Genomic DNA, 19,650 nt, shown 5'->3' on the forward strand with positions numbered 1-19,650 from the left:
GATTGTAGTGCAGATTATTATTAGGGGCACAGTTACAGTTTATCTGGCAAACTAATAATCACTGGGCCGTAAGTTCTTAACCTCTTTCACTCAACCAAAATCTAAATGCTAACAGTAGTTCAATTACCCCGCTCCCCACGCTCCCCAACCCTGGATGCGGCTTTGAGTAAAGTGCTATTCTTGTAATATTTGTATTTATTTTAAATATGTTAAAGTTTCTCGCAAATTTCAGTTTCTTTTCTTTTGAAAGATACCTTAAAATTTCAATGACGCATTGCGAGTAACAAGACACTTACTTCCGTGTGATTAACCAAAGTTAAATATTCGATAAAACATCGCGGTATTCGTTATCTATTCGCACTACTTCTAGGGTATTCTTCGCATGGAATGATGGTACTGGCAGAAGAGATTTGAGGGTTTATGCCTTTTAGGGTGTGTTCCGTTTAGGACTTGTGCTGTTTATGACTCATGCCGTTTAGGGCATGTGCAACTAGCTGAGTTATAGGTCTTGTGCCGCTTAGATTCAATACAATTTAGGATGTTTGCTGTTTAAGTGCTCTGTCGTTTAGGGTTAGTATCTCATCCCCAATCGGAGATATGCCCCGCGGTAATATCCCTGTAGCCACACCCTGAAATTATCATCACTGCTACTGGTCTCCCTCATTTGTCACATTGAATTTGATGGCGTATGTCATTTTTCAAACAGATCTACTTTATTTTTAAGCTGCGGGTCTCAACCTTATCCGTAAACACGATTATGGCCCTCGGAATCATTATAGTAAAGTACCACTGATGTAGATGGTCAAAAAATTATTAATCGAGTTTGTTGACTAAGTTGTTCCATCCAGTTGATACGAATATATGCCCCCCCCCCCCTATCCTATGTATTCACATCGGAGGGTTATTGTAGATGAATTGTCTCTTGGTAGTATACAACCATACCGTACCTAAAGGCTGGTCGGTTGTATATCACTCACTTTATACCTTTGGTATTCTAACCATATTCCTTGACGTATTGTTTACGCCTATATTGCTACTTGTTTGTGTTTAAAATAGGTATTGTTAAATTGAAGTGAAGAGAGAAAAAGATGTTATAATATCTGCGTATAATACCTTTGAAACATTGTGTTCGAAGAACAAAACGAAAAGGGTTTCATTCTATTTCTAATGCTGAAGATTCTATTTTTCATTATTTACAACGAGAATTCGTCCACCAAATGCTTTCCCAATGTTAAGTCTATGGACATCCCGTTTCTCACTGATTATTCCTTAATAACATATCTAATCGGGACATGCCATCCCTTAGGACACTCAGCGTTCACTCTGGAATCACTATGTCAAATTTGGTAAAGAACGTTTGACGCATCTCGGAGGAGTATCCGTACATATGAACCCTTAAGTCGAGTAAAGAGAAGCTTCACTCTAAAAATGTGTTGTGAAAGGAAATATTGCTCATATCAATGGCAAGAAAAGGTTTACGCTTTGATCAATTTCTAATTATGCTTCTTACACTAACTTGACGATGGTAAATCCAGCGGAAACATTGTCAGAACATTATTTGTCCATGTAGTTACAAGAAATGTATCAAAGTTTGAATACTTATTTTTATGGATGGCCAATTCCGGAATCCGGAAAATAAAATCGAAAAAATCCGAATTTCGAAAAATCCGGAATTCACGAAAATTAAAGATTTTGGAACAATTCTTAATTCGGAAAAATTCCCGAATTTTCTAAATTCCGAAATTTTTCCGAATTCTAGAATTTTTCTGAATGCCGGAATATTTCCTAATTCCGGAATCTTTACGAAATCCGGAAAGTGAAATTTCCAATACTGGAAAATTTTGTCTATTCCTATTATTTATAACACAATTTCTAAATATGATCATGTAGTGACCCCATGGACTAGTAATATTATAGAAAAAAGTTACTCCATTGAATTCAGCGTCCTGAAATCAGTATAAAATCCGCAATTTGATTGTTATCCAAACGTGGATAGTTTTACCATTTAGGGTTTTTTGTTTCAATTTCTAAAAACCTATACAATAGAAGTCCAAGCAAGTTCATCAATTGAGAAAAAAATCCATTGTTATACTTACTACATAATGCTGCTGCCTCGTCTTCTTTTCCTGGGCAATCAGCAAATGTATCACAGACAAAATGTTTCCTGATACAATGTCCTGAAGCACAAGCAAAGAAATCATCACCGCAATTCCCGGTTGCTGTTGTAAAAAAAAAGGGGAAATATTTTTTAAAAAGTCATGTGCAAAAGTAACACAAAAATATTTAATACTGTTATTTGATTGTAAGGCACCACAATTAATCTATTATTTAGAAAAACAGAAGTATTACTTTAACAAACTAGTGAAATTTAAGAAAGAATATTTTGTTTAAGAAATATAGATCTCTCACTCCAAACTAAACAATCATAATTCATCTGTCGTTGACTTTTGCAGCACATTTAATTGTATTTCCATTTAAAACACATTATTTTTTTCAAAAAATTATTAAATTCTTACTACACAATTTTTAATGCTCTCAAATACTACAATCTAAAGTAGTTAATGCTTTCGTTTCAACTTTTGAACAGTATACGTTTGTAACCAAATTTAACTTTATCTGCCCATCAGGACCATCGCGTGCGTTGTAAGCGCCCGGGGAAAGAATTCCCAGGCGCCCACTTCCAGTGTGTTACGAAAAACAACCAGTTTATTCTGTACTCCTAGATTATAATATTGAATGTAAGGCAAAAGAAGTTGGTGTTATGCCAATTTTTTAAAAGTGAATGGAACTGATTATGAAAATTAGATGTTTGTTGCACACGACAACGATTTTTGTTGTTGACATTGTAATGGTTGACAAAGACGTAGCCAGGATTTAGGTTCGAGGACAACGGGAAAGAGGTTCTGGGAATACCCCCCCCCCCGCACCAAAAAAAAAAAAAAAACACGAGGTCCGGGAGTACCCTTCGAAACTTTCTTTAAAAATGAAGCCTTAAAATTGCATTGTAATGCATTTTTAAACACTATTTTAAATTTAAACCAACATAGAATAGCCTAAATTTGAATGTTATTAAGATTTATTTTCCGTTTCAGGTGCGGGAACCTGTGTGTCTCCTCGATGGCTCCGTCCCTGGTAGCTAATAAACACAGTTATTGTATAAGATTAGTACAAAATGGAAGGACTGAAAATATTTTTACCCTGTTATTGATTAGAAAGCACGTGCGATGTTGTATTTGTGATGCTAGCCGGTTATTATCAAGTGGTGTCAAAATAAGCAGATAATTGTAGTCTTGCAGTTATCGTGGTATTACTTGAGTATTTCTTGGACGGAATAGAAATAAAGAAATGCTATTGAATTCTACTGAAGTTTCTTCAGTTTGTACTAAACTGCCATACGGATAAGAAGTAAGTAGTAGCAAATCTCGATCAAAGAAATCATCGATAAAACTCTTCTCAGAGAGGGCTTGAGAGAGTTCCGGTTGAATAATCCTAGATCATTTTGCATATTACAAATAATTTTACTTAGCCGTGCCCTGATCATTATTAAAATATCTGAATTAACATTATTTAAAAAAATCATTTGTCAACATGATCTGAATTCCCTTAATTTTGTTGATTTGTCGTCACGGTCGCGTGACTCTAGTCGTCACGGTCGCGACGGCTCTGAATCTGCAAAAATGCCACACTAATTATACATGAAAAAATTAATCCTCGATACGAAACATTTAAAGCAATATACCAAAATCCATTTGGAAAGAAATTAGTATTATAATAAATATGTTCTCCTTCTTCATTTTAATAAACCTAGGAAAATTGATCAAAATAACAGTTATTCATGCGTATTCGGCTGGTGCGGTAGGAATCTTCGCATTCTCGTCAGGTCGAAAACTGCACGGCAATGCAACCAATGGATACACCGAGATCACAAATTTCGTTCATGTTAAAAAAGCTCTCTAGAGAGCCTTCAATCTCTCAGCAGACACGTCAGATATATATCGCGTGTTGTTGAACATGGTCGCGTAAAGAAAGTTGTGGTAATGTGGAGCGATCACCTGTAAAGTGGAAGTGTTTAATTTATAAGCACCATATGAGTTCACATAAGCCAATATGAGTCATCGCAAGCTGGAAATTTGCAGTTTTCTGAGTGTGCGGCATAACCGGGAAGGTTTTCTGTATCGTACTGTCAATTCTGCTGACAAATGGATACGTTATAACAATCATAAACCGTTAGTACAGTGGTGGGATCGAAATGAAAACATCAGTTTGAATCGGCACAGTGATGAACTCTACGAAATGCACGACAAACATCTGCAATAGTCAATGGAAATGTTGTTCTCATCCTGCACAAACATGCAGCCTATGTCCACATGTTTTTTAAAGAACGGTGCATACTCTTCATAAACTACAATATGAAATTTATTCTCTCTCATAATGTTGCCCTGTTGTCTCTCACACCGATTCCCACCGAATAGTTATAACTTTTTCGCATGAAAGAATCTCTCTGATGGTCGGGCGGTGGGACGTGCGGCTAAGGACTTCTTCATATAGCAAACTCTAGAGTTCTTTCATCATGGAATTCACTAGATAGCTGAGCAATACCAAGAGTGTCAGCAGTCGTGAAACTATTTTAACTAATAGGGCTTTGTCATTTTCACTTATTTTTCCTTTGAAACTGATAGTAGACCTATACTGTCTGTTTCAAAAGTCCCTTGACATAAGGTACCTCTGTTATGATCAGAGTTACAACATGTAAAAAGAGAAACCATCTCCAAATATGATGTTTTCAATCTAAATTGAAGGATTTTTTTTTAATTGGACGAGCCGTTTGGACTGTACACTCTCTATGCGGCTAACGTTAAATGAAAATGCATCAGTGCCTTTTACCTGGATTCACAATATAAGTGAATGAAGTTACTGTTTAAAATCCGGATTGGCCATCTACACCTTACCGTAAAAGACAGTATCTTCATTCAGTGTGTCTGTCAGCCTAACGTCATTCTCATGACAAATGATAATACGCCGCCAGGTTTTTTGCAATATTTTGCAGAACATTGCAGGTTTAACTTGAATGAAATCTTGTTTGACAGCTTTTCTCAGCTTGGAAGTGGTATCGTAACGGTTTTGTGCAATGATGCCCTTTATAAATCTCCATAGCGCATTATCACAAGTGGTGAGGTCTGGACTTCGTGGTGGCCAGGCAAATGGTGCGGCAGATCAGGACTACCACGACCAATCCAACGTCCAGTAAAGATTTCTGTAAGATTTTCGCGTAAGGCGAGGGCATAATAGGCAGGTGTCCTACCATGCTGAAATCAAGATTTTTCCTTGATTGTGTGCCCCTTCAAGAAAGGAACAAACAAGAAAACTTACATTAGCATTTACGTATGAATGGGTAACGGAGTACGGGACTTTGTGGTCACCTTATAGGTACATGTAATTACTGTTTCGTCACAAGTACAGAAAGTAGATATCCACAGCACTAGACGAAAATCAAAACTACTTCGCTTTCCTAAGTCAAGAGTAAGTGCAATGCAAATCTCAAAAATGAAACAAATAACTCGTATTAACACTTTAAGCAAATCTTAACGTTAAAAAAACACAAAAGTTTTTCCTCTTCTAAACTTTTATTAAAACATCATCTGTAAATCTAAGGGATGCATTCGTTTCATATTTGTCAATGCTTAGTCATGAGTCAGTGCTTGGAAAGCTCCAGCAGATTCGAATGAATACAAAATTACACATACTAAAATCATTCCGCCAAACCTCTATTATTTCATCATAAACAAAATGTACAAACATTGATGTAAAGATTATTGATGGCTAGATTTCTAAAAACATGTTGGTTATTACTATGAAACGTACGCCCTGTTATATGTAAATCATAGATAACACATAGCATATCTTCATGGTGGAGTCTTAAACTTCTCAAACATTAGATCAGCATTTGACTGTATGTATCTATTAGTAACTAACATCATCCATCCGTACCATTTAAAAGGTCAGCTTGTCGCGATTAAAGTCTCAGCATAATTTTATACCGCAATTACAATTAAGTAGTGTCCTTATTCTGTTGTTAATTTGTCGGTGTTAACATTTGAAAATACTTCGAAATTGATTTGGTTCAATAACTTAGTTTGTAAACTTTTTTTCATTCTGTAACAGTAGTTTATATCATAGTTCTATTAGTATCTCGGATTATCATTACGTTTTAATCCATTACTATTACCATTAGTATTGAAATTATATTTTACCACAAAAGTTACATTAGCTCTTATTAAGGTTTTTTAGTTATTTTATTTTAATTACTACACTTTTCTGGTTTTACGATTCATTACTAAATGCTTTGATCATTTTTTAAAGATGCAAATGGAAGATATGGCATCGTGTAAAATTGCCTGACACGTTTCGAAATGTATTGTGAGAGTGATGTATCGTCTCTGAATGTGAATTTGTAGAGCTCTGTCTCTTCTCGTCTCGTAAGAAATCCTATAAAATAATAATAATGCATTCATACCTCTTCTCCCTCTAGGATGGAACAAAGGCCAGTCCTCAGGAATATATTCTGAAGAAGTGTTGTTATCACAACTCATGCCATGTATAAGGAAGATAATGAGCAAGTGCAACAAATTTAGTAGCAACATCTCTAATACCTGTAAGATAAGCAAGAAAGAAAATTAATATTAATTTTTAAAAAATCAAATACATCATTCAAGTAAAATGTAATTTTTTAACTACATTATAAAATTGGAAGTGACTGTGTTTGTGACTCTTAATCTCCTGAACCACCCGATCAATATCGATTAAATTTTCAACATAGATGAGGTTCGGACCTGGGATAGATTTTATACATTCACTTTGACGATGCAACTTAGAGGAGGGAAGTGGGAGAAACATTTAAAAATGATTGAAAATTACCTATATTAAAGTCGAATCTATACTTTTCGGCTCGCTGAGATGAACACTGACACTTTCGATGCACTTTAAATCTAAACTCAGTCACGGAACATGAAAGTGAAGGGCTTGCAGAAACCTAAAATGATCGACAATGATGTATATCAAAGCTTTACTAATAGTAAAAAATGACTAGCTAACGGAACATATTACTATTTTTGGATCAAATATCCAAAATATCTCAATAAAAAAAATAATGTAGGCCTTGTATCTAGAGAAGTGCATATAGTGCAGCCAAACCCAAGTGATCACTTAACTCAGTATAATATGTGCTTACTCCGTAGAAAACACGAAAACTTGATTTAGGGGCAGTTCAAAAATTTTGTGGTTTTTGATCCAAAAACTAATTATTGGCCAAGATCTCTTTCTTTTGATGCATCCCTCTGTCATTTTTAAAATTCTTGTTATCTCAATTTAACACATCTATTGGTGCTAATTGTATGGATGATTCCACAAGTGCATTACGTCCTGCAGTTCTCTCTTTCTTGCAACAGTAGGCAACTCAAAAACTGAGTCGTTGGTTTGAATGAGAATAAGAAAGGCGTTGGTCCATGTTACAAATATATGAGTGAGACAAATTGCAAATAAGAGAATAAAATAAATTGTAAAGAATGACGGTTTTATTATTGTGAGGGGAAACGCATGACATAAATGGTTATAAAATGATCTTACTTAAGCAGCTCAAACAAGATGAATGTTAAGAAATAGATACCAGAGAAAAGCAGTATTTTTCATTCTTCAAACAAACTCATAAAAAAGAAAAAAGATTACATAATGTATTATAAAAGCCTACCAGCACAAAAACAAACATCCACAAGAAACGGAAAGAGAGACAAACATAGACTACGGGACACCATTGGAGTAGCAGATTTGCGGGAGTCCCATGCAAGATAAAAACATGGGACATTACTTGTAAACCCAATTGTTTTCATAATAATAATAATAATAATAATAATAATAATAATAATAATAATAATAATAATAATAATAATAATAATAATAATAATAATAATAATAATAATAATAATAATAATAATAAATTATTACTATTACTAATAATAATAATATTACAAGAAACTCGTTTCCTTTTCAAAATCTCTGACACTACCTAAGAGCCTGTCTGCATATAGCGGTCATGCGTGTATTTTTTTAATGGGCTGTCCAAAGGAAAAAAGGGATGGAAATCTTTGAGATAAAGAAACAAAAGTCTTTCTCATGATAAATTCTAGGTCAAAGTTCGAAGCACTTGCTTTTGACAGGTTCTTTCTTTATTTCTTTGTTTTTTTCAGGAAAACTTTTGACGCCTCATAAATTACAGTATATAATATTGCAAATTTACAAGTGGATTTATTTACATTGCAATTTGTAATAGTAAAGAAATTGTCATTAGAAGACATTATTATAAAAATTAAGATTTATTCCTTCATCTGCCTCAAGCCTTAGGATCTCCTAATACCTCGCTACTTTTAACGGAAGGTCGATATCGAAAATTTTGGATATGGAATATACTTGAATCAACAATCAAAATCTAAATGTGCTCTTTCATAACTAAGGTTGAGGGGAAGTGGGTGAACCCGAAAAAACATTTTAAGCCCCAAAATGTTGTTAATATAAAAGTAGCTATACTTCCCCCTTAATAGAAAACTATTACTGTAATTTATCTTTTATCTCTGTTTCTGATTGTCATTAGAAATCAGCGACAGTACATATACTTTATATAGTATAGCAATATACTCTATAATTTTTAACAATTAAGTAAATCGGAAGATGAAATTGTCGTGATAATAAAGTGGAATTTTGTACAAAATAATCAGTATTCATTGTCCTTATTTCTGTCAATAATTTTGACACAGACTCAGAATTACAAGACAAATAGAACTACAAAGAAGGTAGTTAATTCCTTTTTTCTTTCACACTAAAAGACGTCTGAATTTTGAGGGGATTGCCATTTTTTTAAATATATAAGTCCCAATCCCGGGCTAATTCTAGCTACCGGTGTTTCGAGGTAATCAGTACCGGAAAATTTAAAGCCTGTCCATTTTCAAATCTCGACGGTTTGTTAAAAGAGATTTCACATTTTATGTTGTTATTTCTTCGTTACAAAAAAAAAAAAAAAAAAAAACCTCTGATTGATTATAATCATGACAAATCACTCTACTTATACACTCCGCATAAGAAAAAGCGACAGCTAATACCTTACAACTGAGCCATCCAATATATACCTTTTTATCGCACAATCGTGTCTGGTAGAGAGACCCACTCTCTCTCCTCTTTTCCTCTCTCCCATATATTAAATATAAATCAGCAACAACATGAGCACAATTCCAATTTCAAAATATACAAGTAATAATGTCAATAAAGTGAAAGAATAAAATTGAGACGAAACGAGATTCATAATTTGATGTAGAGAGCAACTTAAACACATCTCAATGAAACACTGAAACCAAGAGATATCTGTGAGAGGTATGGAAGTGAGATAAGAGAAAGAAGGAGATAGAAGAAGAAAAAGAAAAATGAGAACAGATAAAAATGTTGGATCCAGAAATCCAACAGTAATATAGAAATAACATTTGTTTTTAATTTTTTGTCAGAGCTATTCGAATAAATGCATACAGGATGTTTGAAAAATTCATTAGGTAACTCTCAAAATGAATACCAAACTTGGAGATCAAATTAAGTGACACATATAGAATGATGCCAAAAGTTTAACACATATCCTGTCTTTCTGCGTGGTTCTGTTCCAAATTCGACAATGTTCATTAAACGTACTCATCTGAAATACGTTATAATAAATCTAGTAGGTAGCGTAGGTTATACCTTCCATTCAAGACTACTAATGCAAACAAAAGTAAAAAAGGAAAAGAAAATGTGGAAAAAAGACAGGAAGAAAAATTGGATGAGCCCCATTTTACTGCTAAATTTTTATCAGAAAGAGCCTACATTAAAAGTCGGAATTGTATCACCATTAAAAGTGACAAATATTTAAAAGAAAAATTGGATGTTGTTTCCTTATACTAGTAGAAAATCTGGCATATTTCGCATTCTATATGAGAATAAAACAAACTGAAGAATTATAGGATGGAAACGAATTTTGTGTCAAATTAATACAAAACTCTCTCTTGAAGTGGCCAAAAAGGGAGCCATTTTCTAGTCATTTCTGAGCATTCGTCTATTCCGAATATCCACTCTCGATTTCTGTTATTGCTGATATAACGTAATACGCTAGAGCTTAAATGGGTCATCTCAGTGACACGGTGATTCCATTGAAAGTCGATATGTCACAGGAAAAAAGGAGACATTGCTTATTTCCTTTACGTAAAGTGTGTGTTTGTGTGTATCAGAGAGAGAGAGAGAGAGAGAGAAGAGAGAAAAGTGCATGCATGATAAGGATTCGTCAAAAAAGACGGATAGAGAGAGAGAAAGAGATACGAATATAAATATGAAAACTACTTATCGTAACTCTGTATGATAAATACAACACACACTGTTTATTCGGATACTCGCCTTGTAACTTCTCCAACCAACTTGGTAGCGAATGTTTTATGAATAAACAACGAGAATAATTGATGGGGACTCGAACTGAGATTTTCATTTTGGATGTCTATCACGGTACTAATACACCAACAGTTACTCTATCCGAAATATATTTAACAAAAAGTGAAGTGTTTCTTTCTAAGAACAATAACATTTAAACTAGATACTACACACCAATTAAGTGTTTCGAATTGTCCAAGTAGCCCGCGTAGTTATTCTTTACCCTTTCGCAATGGACATTATAAATCGTCTTATTTGTAATCATTATACAGCTGTTCGCTTCCACATTCTTAGGGATTGCTCGTTTAGTATCAGAAATCACTCTTCGATTCTTCTCGATCACTTTGTAAAAAAAAAAAAAAAAAAAAAAAAAAAGGAAAAACAAGATTTTGGTCTTGACCACGATTTGATCCTATATTTTTAACCTATTATACTCGTGACTCCAGAATGTTATCCCTTCCCTACCCTGTCACTTGAAACAATAACTAAAATATTACTAAGTTCAGTTCCGCTCTTTGGAACGAACTGGCTACTTTCAGTAAGGTTATTTACACGAAAGTGCACACGAAAATTCATTTTTTCAACGACCTGGAGACAAATTAGTACCTAGTAATTACGCCGTGCAAGTACAAAAGTACGCTTATAATAATAATAATAATAATAATAATAATAATAATAATAATAATAATAATAATAATAATAATAATAATAAATGTTCAGATTCACGGTGTAGTTGCCATTTCAACGAATAATAATATCAATATGCGGACTCAATCTAACGAACATTCTTTGTAGATTAGGCAGTTGTTCCGTTTACTCTTCCGTTTCCAGAAAATCCACGCACACGGTGTTTATGCACCAGAAAGTCCGCATGACAAGATGTGATCGATCTTATCTATACATAAAAGTCGAGACCAGTACTACACATGTTATTGTCTAATAACTCAAGCTTGTGTGCAGCGTTCCAAAAATATTTACTTACGTCTTGTGCGAGTGGATATAGGTTCAAGTCCATTGGAAACTATAGAACACGGTGCTTCTTAACATATTTTAACCAAACATGTAAGTTTCATTGTTAGAAGCTTAGCCGTTCATTTTAGTCTTTAATAGTAATTATTATTGACAGTGTTTAGTACCGGTAATTTTTTCCTTGCCTATTGTTTTTATTCTTTTCTTTATTTTAAAATTGTATCCAAATAAATGTCACCATAGTTACTGTTATTTTGAATGTAAGCGCTATTTACAATTGATGAAGAAATATTTAACGTTCCGACGTAGCAGTAAAAATTTTAAAAAGTTGAAGTTTTGAAGTTCGAACGCATACCCCCAACAGAAGCAATATAGAACTTCAATACATTGCGTGTTACTAAGCATAATGATAATAGTCAAGCTGTTTTCGGCACCTGCTTGTAATACTTTTGATATCCATGAGAATCGGTTCAAATCTCAGTAATTCCCAACTTTTTTTTTTTTTTTTTTACTTTTCTGTAGGTACATCACAACGTTAAATTTTGTTCTTTATTAATTGTAAATGGCGTTTAGATTCAAACTAACAGTAATTTTGGTCGCATTTATTTGGATATATTTTCAAAATAAAGAAAAGAATAACAATACGTAAAGATAAAAGCAATTACCGGTACTAAACATTATTAACAATAATTACTAGGAGAGACAAAAGCAAATAGCTGAGCTCCTAACGACGGGACTTACACTTTGGGCTGCACACAAGCTTGGGTTATTCGACAATAACATGTGTGGTACTGGTCTCAACTTTTATGTATACATATCAACGATCCCATCTAATATCATACGAACTTTATGGTGGGTAAACGGCACGTGCGTTCGTTTTCTGATATCGGAACAGTAAATGGAACAACTGCCTAATCTTCATAGAATGTCATTATTATTCGTTGAAATGACAATTACTCAGTGAAGTCGAACGATCAGACGCGATCAAACGATAATGAAACAACCTGACGCATTCCGATCAAATTTGGTTCGACGGGGGGGGGGGGGGGGAGCAACATGTTTACCTGTTAGCCCCCTAACTAATTACTTGTATTACGTCACTACAGGTGGCAATCAAACGAAAATGAAACGATCTGACCAAATTCCGATAAAATTTGTTTCGATGAGTTAACAGGTTAGCCTGATAGTTCCCCTAACTAATTACTTCTATTACGCCACTACGCGTGGTGATCAAACGATAATTTTTGGCGATCAAACGCGATCAAACGACAATGAAACGATCTGACTCAATTAAGATCGAATTTGGTTCGATGGGGGTGGAGTTAACAGGTTAACCTGTTGCCATCCTAACTAATTACTTGTATTACGTCACTACGGGTGGCGATCAAACGCCATCAAATGATAATGAAACACTCTGACCCATTTCCGATCATATTTGGTTCGATGGGGGAGCTAACATGTTAACCTGTTAGCCCCCCTACCTAATTACTTGTATTACGTCACTACAGGTGGCGATCAAACGAAAACTTTTGCGCGATCAAACGACAGTGGAACGATCTGACCCAATTCCGATCGAATTTGGTTAGATGGGGGCTAACAGGTTAACCTGTTACCCCCGTGGCGATCGAACGATAATTGTTGGCGATCAAGCGCTATCAAACGAAAATGAAACAATCTGACCAAATTCCGATCAAATTTGCTTCGATGGGGGACTAAGCGGTTAACCTGTTGCCCCCTAACTAATTACTTGTATTACGTCACTACGGGTGGCGATCAAACGATAATTGTTGGCAATCAAACGCGATCAAATGATATGGCTCAATTCCAATCAAATTTTGTTACATGGGAGGGGGGGGCTAACACGTCACCAGCCAATCAGAATTCTATTTTCCTTATTGAGTTAACAAAAAAGCTATCAAATCTAATTATTTTAAAGAACGTTTTAGGTGTATTTCTAACACTTTTTAGAGTTTAATTTATGTGCATGTAACATAGTGGTTTTGTGGTTGTTGTTTAATTTAACAAGAAAGAATGAATAGAGCCTATATAAGTAGACGGAAAGTTATTATTATTATTATTATTATTATTATTATTATTATTATTATTATTATTATTATTATTATTATTATTATTATTATTATTATTATTATTATTATTATTATTATTATTATTATTCAACAAATATTTACATGAGAAAAACACGCAATATGTATTAGCGGAATATTTCCATTTAGCTCAACTACAAATATTTTGAAGTGCAGTTTACTTTCTTCTGTCTGGGATTTTCAGGGGGAATGAGGGGAATTTCCTAATCAATTGCTGTTTCCATTTCCTATTTGAAAATGGAAAAAGAAAAAAAGAAAGTACGTTTCTAAATAAGCTGTCAAATTTCTTGGATAAGCGTTTGCAACTTTAATCTCTCACTTTAAAGTAAGTTCAATACTGCATTTAATTAATGCATCACGTAGCAAAACCCTAAATACCCCTCTTATTCTATGAAATGGAAAACAGTTAAAATTACATACAAATAGAATTATTTTATTCTGATCATAGCGTTTGGTTAATTTATACATATATTTAATGTATCAGACTTATATACTACAAGCTATTATGTACCAGGCGCCATGTAGGAAACATACAACTGGTCTGAATAACTCCGAGATTATATATCTAAATTAAACAAGTTATCATTAATAGAAATACATAATTCTACCTAGAAACTTCTTACTCTGTGTTAAGGAAATCATTTTGTAACATATTAGCATTGAAAGATGCCTTCAACGCTAAAACTAAACTTCCAGAGGCGAGCTTTCGCACCTTCCCAACAATGCGTATAATCTCCAGCGATAATAGCTTCGCTTAGCGAAGGCTGTAAACCTGTCTAGCGAGCTGGTAAGGCTCCGACGGAAAGAACTTCGAGTGTTTCCAATCTTCTATTTTGTTACCGATAAAAACGAAATGTTGAAGTATGTGACTTTATTCTATAAGAAACCAAAGATAAAGAAAATATACGATAGAAAACAGGATAGGCTCGGCCTTAGAGCCTCATAGTACGCTTCGCTACTGCAAATCACTTTTTTTTTTTTTAATCACGAGACTCAAATTTAATTAAGTTATGAATGAAGTTTTAAAATTTTCAAACGGCTTTCATTTTGAAACAGTATTTCGGATCAGATTCGATATGAGTGATACGAACGAATAGACATGCCAGATTCTTAAAGCTCCAAACCGGAACATCTTTAATGTCAATATTTTATCAGAAATCCTCGTGAGAAATTCCACGGTTTTCAAAAATTCTAAGATTTATTCTTACAATAACTCAGAATTCAAACAAATTTGCACTGAATAAATACTTCTGTAGTATACACAAAGACAGTATTTTGATTTGTGTTTGCCAAATAATAATAATAATAATAATAATAATAATAATAATAATAATAATAATAATAATAATAATAATAATAATAATAATAATAATAATAATAATAATGCAGAAATCAGTATGAGGCATTTTAGTTTCAAAAGTTTCTGTTCAGTAGTCAAATTTGGTGTTCTAATTTCTCAAGCAGTTTCTCTCAAGACTTGTTTCTGCTTAAATATATCCATATAAAAATATTAGCAAGACAAAGTTTCACACTAACTAGTTTCACATACACAAAACAACGAGGAAAGGAAAAACTAAGGCTAATAGACATTAGTAAGACATTTTTGACTTGAATGAAAATTTGTCAAAGAGCAGATATTGTTCTCTATTTTATTAAAAATTTCAATACAAGTCAGAACTTCTAACTTAGAGGTCTAATGCTCTGCAAGAAGTTCATTTTGGAGAGCATTAGTTATTTCACTGTTGACTTTCCCATTAAACTTCTTTATGCAAAAAGAGCTAAAAGTTGATAAAGAATTTGGTGACTAGAAACTACATTTCTCCGTCTGACCTTGATTAAACACGAAACCGGCCGGGACGACCACCTCATCCAAAGAATTTCATCCTCATTAATAAGCCACCCCTCATAGATTTTTTTTTTTTTTTTTAGGAGAGATAAGTTGCGCTAAATTGTCAGGTTATTCACGAAATATTTATTTATGAAATACGAACAAAATTGCCTGAGTCATTTATGAGAGTACGGTATCGTCCATAAAGAACTCACCCTATAAGTAAATTACCCCTTATTAGAGAAATGATGCATACCACAATTTTTAATGAGATATTGAGACATTAAATATATTCAAAATCGTTAGAGCTGTTTTATGAGAAAATAACATTTTTTTAATTATCTCTACCCAGTGGCGGATAAGAAGGTAAAAACTGCGGGGGCAGCCAGTACCTAGACTATGATATGTATATATAAATTTACAAAAATATATAGATAAAAGCTTAAATTAGTTTGCTACTGAAAAACCTATTGGGGCCTAGGCCCCCGGCAATGACCTAGATCCGCCATTTTTCTACATATCAGTAAACTATCCATATTGTGGGGACCACCAAATTGCCCCCAGAGAATCTTATAAAAAGCTTAAGATTTAGTGCGAATACTTTGAAATCCATGTATAGCATATCGAACAGTGTACACTCATGTCTAAAATGATTGTCGCGTATCTATAACTGTCTTCTTGTAAGAATATAATTTAACCCTTATCCGGGCAACCGGGGCCTCCCAGGCCAAGTAGCTTTCATTTTTCTAAAATTTCTCAATAACCATACATATTTCGAAGACATAAAATACTGAATTCTTCTATCTTTCGTCGAAGTTAAAATCATGAACATATCGAGTTGGTAAAGCTTTTTTTTTTTAATTTGAAAATCTTTTCTTGACGTAACCGGGCAACCGAGGCCTAGGAGGCCCCGTATAACTTCAGTGAAATTTCTGTCAAATATTAGATCAAATTGTCACATAATTATATATTGAACACGTGACTATTGTAACCTTTAGTCGGAACAGTATGCGGCAACAGACATTGAATTTTGAGTGTTCTGCACTTAAAATATATACTGGGCCTGACAGGCCCCGGTTGCCCGTTTACGTTACAAAAATGTCTGGACCGGATTTGCTATTCTGCTTGGTCGGCTTACAAAAGCGTGACACGAAGTTTTGCCACTTGACAAAAATATATACCAGAACATTCTAGACTAGTCTGAAAGGTAAGTGACAATAGGCATTGATTTTGTGTATTCTGCACTTAAAATATATACTGGGCCTCACAGACCCCGGTTGCCCGTTTACGTTACAAAAATGTCTTGCCCGGATAATGGTTAATAATGATCTTGCAGGGTACTTTTAATACTAATACTGTGTGTATAGTCGGGAAAGAATTATAATATGAAAATTAGAATGAGTAAAACAAAATATTGCCAAGTGGACAAGACAGTTTTATTTTCGTTTTATTGTTCTTATTTACTGCTCTTTTGACATGAAATTTGCCACATACATGTCTTTGCCGATTATACACAAACTAACACTATAAGAATACCAGACGAAATCGTTATCAAATTATATTTTTACAACATATTTATAGACATGCGAAAATAATTTTGGACATGCGTGTACATTGAATGGACGGACAAACTTACACGAAGATCCCGTTTTCGGTAAGCAATGGCCGTCGTAAATTCTTTGAAATCTCGACTCCATTTTTCATTTTTTTTTTTTTTTTTTTTTTTTTTTTTTACGGTTTCAATACTATCTTCTACCCTAGCTTGAAAGTCAGAAGAAATGGGTACTTAACTGGAATCGAAGAAGAAACCGGTAAAACAACATCAATAAAATTACAGTTTGTTTAAAGAAAAGCAGAAAAATTATTTCCTACATAAATTAATGGGCGAGAAAATAAGGCTAAGTAATCAACACCATCATTATGGAGTTTTTGTTTTTCCTTGTGAACTCTGAAGAAATAAACAATGATCAACTTACGCGAGCTGGATCAGTTTCAAATCTGTTACTATCTTACTTGTAGGAATATTAATATGAATGTCGAACTTCCTTACAAGTCTGCTGGACCACAGAAGTACTGTAAATTGCCGCGATAATTATCTTGCATCAACATATATCGCTGTATATAAGCTTCTTAATTCTTATCTCCCAGCACAAACTACCGGAAAGTATAATCACGTGACAGTATTTATCAAAGTGGTTGAGAGATTCGTACCAACCATTATATCCTCTTTTACAATTGTACTTAATATTAATTATGAGAAAGGAAGAGTAGTAATAGGCATCCGTGGACATATTTAGAGTATTTTTTTTAAGAAAAAAAGAAATCGCATTTCGTTTGATTCTTTTTAAGGTTAAGATAAATTAGTCAATCATTAAAACTTACAAATTAATTTTTAAATAAAATGAAATCAAAAAGTTTCGTAAAAATCGTAAAATGTTCTTAAACACTTCTATATATTTACTTATTTCACTTACAAATTTAAAACCTGTTTCAATAAAAATAGGTTTTTTTTTTTTTTTTTTTTGTTATCCTGGTTTGTTGTGATGTCTATAGACAACAATTCATTATGTTCAAACTGAAAGAAAAAGAACTATTGTCTCTGATCTCGTGGCAATCGCGTGCATCTCTGGTACTTGAGGTCCCATGTTTGCTTCCTGATGAAATAGAATTTCCAGATTTCTGAAGCTCGAAACAGGGACATTGTTAATGCCAAGATTTTATCAAAATTGCACCTTTTTTAAGATTTATTCTTACACACCATTCAGAATTCAAACAAATTTACACTACATAAATAGTAGTATGCACAGAGACAGTATTTTGATTTGTAGTAGCAAATACTACTACTACTACTACTACTACTACTACTACTGCTACTGCTACTACTACTACTAATGTCCGTTTACTGTAGCTTGGCGCTGTGTTTTGACACAAAACCTGTCTAGCGAATCTTAGCAGTCCTTCCCCTTCTTTCCCCTTATCGCAGTTGTAACAGTGGCACTAACTCATCAACTTTAGCACTAGTAGGGTTTGGTATTTGCAAGTTGCGTAAATTTCGAAACAGTTTTTCTTCTTCTCTAATCAGGGCCCGTAACTTGCGTGAGGCAGGGGAGGGGCAAAATCCACTCCAAATCGTGCACATTCCATCTTCTTTTAGAAAGGTTATGAAGAGATTGTATTTTAATAATATCTGTCATAATCTCTATCAGCTCGAAAACACAAAATACAACAATACAAAATTGACTAAATTTTTATATTACCAATAGGCTAAATTTCTTTCCTCTCACCTAAAGATTGCTAAATCCATATATTTAAATCTAATTTTGTTTAATTTGATTTCTAGAAATCTCTCGCAGTTACGAAATATTAAAAAAAAAAAAAAAAAAAAAAAAAAAAAAAAAAAAAAAAAAAAAAAAAAAAAAAAAAAAACATGTCGCGTCCGCTCCGCAATGTTCGGGTCCCCATTTGTCGGGATTGCTACCCCTCTTATAGGTAGTCCAGATGATATGCCTAGATTTAATGTTGGCTACACAGTCGAACACAAACAAATTGTACGCTATACCAATTTTCAAAATGCATTTGGAGAGTTTTCTAAGCATGCAAATTATTATATCGAGTGCTTGAACTCATCTTGAATAAATTAACTGTGGCATTAACAGCCGATTGCGAAGTAACCCAGTAATGTGTATGAGACAGTTTGTATTCTATGTATTCTGTTTATAAATGTAATATATTTCATTGTTATAATACGGTCATCTGGCAACCCTTAGATTATGAGTCGCTTTTGTACAAATCTTCACAATTGTGATATAACATAAACCAAAGAGTATTACGGAGACCCGTAAAAATAAAATAAAAAAATAATGTGTTGTGGTGACACATGTCGTAGCTTCACTAATGCCTGGGTCAAGAAACTCCCGGTACATCTCGATTTTAGCCGAAAGCTTGGTTGAAATTAAGCGGTCGAATCGCATTTCGAGAGAACCCGAAGTGTATGGGATTTTTTACTGGGCCCGGCGTTTATTATGTACCATCGAGACCCAGAAATGGTAGAGCATTAAAGTTAATCACTAAACTTGGCACTTACGAGAGGTGGGCGATTGAAACACTGGTATTTGAGGATTGCACCTTTATATAGCAGGTTTTCCAACATAGGAAAGAAATTGACCTCCTTACTACACGTCATTTCCTAAGGATTTTTCTAGAAATTAAATTCATTTCCTCAATTAAATAGCTTTATTAAAGAATTTGAAAAAGAAAAAATAC

The 19,650-nt window shown here is 33.8% G+C and overlaps 1 protein-coding gene across 1 annotated transcript in view; it reads right to left on the bottom strand.

The window, feature by feature from the left end:
- The window catches only part of LOC145680802 (kielin/chordin-like protein), a 114,076-nt gene extending 96,581 nt beyond the window's left edge, over positions 1–17,495 (bottom strand). Inside the window, exons 1-3 of the mRNA XM_081751852.1 lie at positions 17,364–17,495; positions 6,515–6,650; positions 2,097–2,219 (exon numbers count right to left, since the gene is read on the bottom strand). Coding sequence (XP_081607978.1) covers positions 2,097–2,219; positions 6,515–6,641 — 250 coding nt within the window. The 5' untranslated portion in view covers positions 6,642–6,650; positions 17,364–17,495. The remainder of the gene's footprint in view (positions 1–2,096; positions 2,220–6,514; positions 6,651–17,363) is intronic.
- Positions 17,496–19,650: the final 2,155 nt, after the last annotated feature.

This window comes from Thermobia domestica, chromosome 3, assembly GCF_964235325.1.
Source record: "Thermobia domestica chromosome 3, izTheDome1.hap1.1, whole genome shotgun sequence".
NCBI lineage: Eukaryota > Metazoa > Arthropoda > Insecta > Zygentoma > Lepismatidae > Thermobia > Thermobia domestica.